Source organism: Olea europaea, unplaced genomic scaffold, assembly GCF_002742605.1.
Source record: "Olea europaea var. sylvestris unplaced genomic scaffold, O_europaea_v1 scaffold10047, whole genome shotgun sequence".
In the NCBI taxonomy this organism is placed as follows: Eukaryota; Viridiplantae; Streptophyta; class Magnoliopsida; order Lamiales; family Oleaceae; genus Olea; species Olea europaea.
This window is the reverse complement of record NW_019227365.1, coordinates 1-4,687: the sequence shown is the minus strand read 5'-3', so window position 1 is coordinate 4,687 and position 4,687 is coordinate 1. Positions and strand designations below refer to the sequence as shown.

General features: G+C 36.8%; 1 protein-coding gene across 1 annotated transcript; it reads right to left on the bottom strand.

The window, feature by feature from the left end:
• Positions 1-4,270: 4,270 nt before the first annotated feature.
• Positions 4,271-4,613, bottom strand: LOC111372509 (the record flags this gene model as incomplete). Its single annotated transcript, XM_022994857.1, has 1 exon — positions 4,271-4,613. A coding segment is annotated over one exon (343 nt), but the record flags the coding sequence as incomplete, so codon positions are not given.
• Positions 4,614-4,687: the final 74 nt, after the last annotated feature.

The following is a 4,687-nucleotide window of genomic DNA, read 5'->3' as shown; positions in this document are numbered from 1 at the left end:
TTAAAGGCAAAATATTTTTCTCAAGTGCATAGTGTAACCCACGAAGATGTAAAGTCCACTTTCATATCTGCTTGCCAAATGCCAGACTTGGATCTCGTTGAAACTCTTCCAAATAATGATGTTGCTATTATTAGGATGCTGTACTTCAGCACGGCATATCTATTTCCAAGAGATTATAAGAAAGTTGTTGACCACTTTCTATTCGTGCTTGTTGATGATTTCTCTGCAATGAATCAGTTTCATTGGGCAAGTTATTATTTGAAATTACGTTGAGTGCATTGAAAGACAGATTGAGTATGAGGAACTCACACTACAGGCTACGAGGTATGTTGGTAGCCTTTCAAGCCTGGATATATAAGACTTTTCCTAGCCTTGATGGAGTTGTGGTCACACGAATATCAAGGATGCATCCAAGCATCAAGACCTAGATTGCAGACGAGCAACCATCGGCTGTCAAGTTGGAAGGATCTGACTGCTTCTCTAATCCTAATGTAAAGTTTCAGTAAGCATTATGTACTTAGTAATTATCTGTTGACATTGCATTTCTCTAATTTATATTATTCTACAAATTGAGATTTGTGACCTGGAACCCTCGGAAATTGAAATGGTCATGCCATACATGAATGGTGTCCAGTACAAGAAGCCAGTTCAACCAAAGTTCTCACCAGACAGTCGCAGAGATAAGAGTAGGATAGAAAGGTCAATTGACCATGCTGGTATGAGTGGGAAGTCAGGTCCATCAGTGCTCCTGTTAACAGACAGCAGTGTTCGACAAGCTAATGTTCTCGACAACGATGATGATGATTTTGTTGATCCTCCTCCAATATGGCAAGAGACATCTCCCCTTGGAAAATCCTCAACCCAAGACTGCCTGTCAGCTGCTCATCATTCTCCAATGGAAAACAGGCTCGTGAGGCACAATGGGGTAATGTAAGTTGTTATTTTAGTCAGTTGTCAAACAATTATATTGTTGGTAACAGACCACTAGTTTCAGGTCACATGTGGTTTAGATCGGGTCACATGTGACAGATTCATTTTGACAGTCTGCAATATATGGTTCTATTTGGTCACAAGTCACATATAAATAATTTATTTATTTTATCAGGAGATTAAGGAGTTGAGGTCACAAATATCTGATCTGAAGTCCTATAATGAAGTGTTGAATGTGGAGCTTGATGACATTAAGTCTTAGATGTCATCAGTGAATGCTAAGCAAACGACGAAGATGAATTACATAGTTCAAATGCAATCTAACATAAAAAGTGACTTGATGGAGATTAGGACAAATATGCATTTTTTGTCAGAAACAGTATCAGCAATGATTTCCAGTTCTATGGATGAGATTATGAAACGATTTATTCATAAAAAAAGTGATCATGGAGTTGGAGATAAAGATCCTCCGGTTGTTGGAGGATCTGATAAGACCAAGGAGGTAGTTACATTACATTTCCACATAGTTCAAGTGTTTCATTTGACATTTAAAATATTCTCTCATTTTGTGTACAAGTGAAAATTGTGGAACCAAATGTGGACAGGAAAGAAAAGGGCAAACTAGACCCAACTGATGATATCGTTCTGCCGTATACTCTCGAAGCACCATCATTTGACTTGGGGGTTGGATCTACACAACCTGACATTTTACATTCCGAAGACATTCAGAAGCATGTCGATTCTGTAATATCGGATGTGGTTACAGCAATTACAACTGTTGATACCGAGGTATTTATAACTGCAGAATTCAGAAAACATGTAGTTCACAACTAGTTAATTGTCATAGGTCACAGATCACACTTATATGCTAGATGTTCACATGTCACAGATCATAACTAGTACATGGTTATAGGTCACAATTCATGTGCAGCATGCTAAACTAAGATGTACCTTGTCACAAATTCAGGATTCACAAAATGCATGTACTAGTAAATAGTCATAGGTCACAGGTTACACATATACTTACTAACCATTACATAGTCCAGTTCTAAGGTCACGGTTCATTTCCTGGTAGAATAGAGTTTATATGCTGCACGCTAAATTCAATAAATGCGCATAAAGTAATTTGTGACCCGTTACAACATTACCCAAGACACAACTACTACTGAACCAACTTCTGAACTGCCAATTAAACGGGTTTCAAGGTCTGCGAAAATATTGCAGTCTCCATTTGTGGATGGAGAAGGAAAGTTATTCAAGCATGACGATATTGTTGTTTTTGAAAATTACAAAGGTCGTGTTGATGAAGTTGATAGCTCAGCATTCATGGCTTGGTTCCAGAGAGGGTACAAACCAAGAACCAAGTACGTTTATTTCGTATCCATTTGTTAATTTATATCAATAACTTGTTGTAACACAATAACTTACTTCTCCATATTGGTCACAGGAAAAAATTTAGCAATAAAGACGGTAGAATCAATCCTACTTTTGTTACTGGTTCACGCCTAGTAGGTCATAAGTCCTGGTTCTACCAACTTACAAATTCAGACTCATCTTTGACCAGTTACTCTACTCATATAGGTCACATTTTCATTGCAAATTAGTCATAAAATGTAATACAGATCACAGCACACAGTTATTACCTAATGTGCACAAATTGCAGTCCAAAGTCACAAATTACTGTCCATAGTTCATAGTCACAGATACATGGTTCATATAAACAGGTAACATTCCACATTACTGAGTTCTTCCGTTTTTATTGAAACAGCACATGGATGCATGCTTTTATTACATTCGCCAGGTAGCAAAACTTGGCAACAAAGTGAAGCTTAGAGCCACAACGACTGATTCCTGATTTCAGAATAAGATCAAAGACATATACTCTACTTTTCTGAAGGATCCCAATGTTCTGATGTCAGAGTCTAGTCTTATTAAAGTTGTAACAGGTGACAGCCTTCCTTTGAGCACATCTTGGACTGATGTTGACTACGTATTCATGCCATTACTGCCCACCAACAAAACTCACTGGATGCTTGGTTTGTTACAATTTAGAAGCCACAGGTTGATAGTTTTCAATTCGGCAGGCAAAAGTTATCGTGACTAGAAAGTTGTAAAAGGTATCGAGCCATTTGTGAAAATCTTGGCTGCTTTAATGAATAATCTTGGAATATCAAAAAAAGACCTTGATTATATTGAACCCGGTTGCATGGAATTGAAAGTTACTGTCGATGATACCTTACCTCAGCAGACGAATGGATATGTTTGTGACCAAGAGTACAATGTGTATAACTTTTAAAAAAAATTCATTTGTAACATTTTGTCCTGTATTGTTTTGCAGTCATGATTGCGGAATATTTGTGATCTTATATGCGTTATATATCCACCGTGAAGGTAGAGAGTCCATTCCACATACATTTGATGCTAGCAAGTGTAGAATGGACATTATCACACTACTGTACAAGTATCGGGAGATGTACGTGAAGAAGGCGAGGTAGCCTATAACAGGATAGGGGATTGTCATAGAAAGTAGACTAAAATATGTAAATGAAGTTGACGCTTTAGTTTTGTACATGTTACAAATATTAGTATTTTCTGTCGAATGGAGGTGATTGTATTAAATACTAACTTGTTGCTGTAATCTTTGATTTGCAATACATGAATACAACATATTTTTGCTCATAAGATTGTATTTGTTACATATTATTGCAATATTTTTCATAACAAAAACATTGCATTTCACAGGTCTTTCGTTTAGCATATGACACAGGTCACATGATGCACAGCAGAGTACTTGTGACCTATGTCATATAACACAGGTCACAAGTACACAACACAGGGCATATCTCTGTTGGACACAGTCACATGTTACACCACTCCTCATTTCTATTTGATTGAGAATGTAGTTACATATGTCACTTTTTTTTTGGAAAAGGTAGTCACATGTCTCATAACTCAGGTCATAGGTAGTTATGAGACACAATTCAATCGAAAGGTATCCTATCTGACACAGAACACTTGTCTGTTGGAGAAAGTTACGTGTTATGATACATATGTCACATTTTATGGTCGAATGGAAGAAGTAATCTCATATATGTATCTCATACAACATGTCACATCTGGTTATCAAACATTTTTAGAATTCAAACATATGTCACTGTTTCTTATCATAACAACTATGTAGATGTCGAAACTCAATTACACTTGAAAACAAAATGGCCACAGGTATATTTCACTCTGCTATTTCAATGAATGTTTAAAATAAAAGACCATGAGATATCTATAATGTATTTGTATTATCGGTTGAATTCTATTTTCATTTGTATTACTTTCCTATGTCATTCTAGTTTAATGGAACCACGCTTGAGCATCTCCTACGATTGTGACATTGTCCTCCACAACGACCACATTTTACTGTTGGTTTCCCTTTTCTGGATGATCTCTTCCTCTTCTCAGTAGATCTTCCAGAACTCCTCTTCTGGTTAGGAGCTAACACAATTTTGGCTTGTACTTCTTCAAGCACTGTCCATTCATTCTGGTTCCCAACAGGATATTTAAAATATTGGTATGCATTCACGTAAGCATCTCTTGTGTAATAATAAGAACAGTAAGCGTATAGATCTCTCCTTGTATTTTCAATTACAGCCAAGGCATGTGGACACGGTATCAAATCAATTTGCAGCATCCTGCATGTACATGTACGTTGTTCAATATCAACAACAAATGTTGACTTTTCAACGCTGACAGAAAACACTGACTG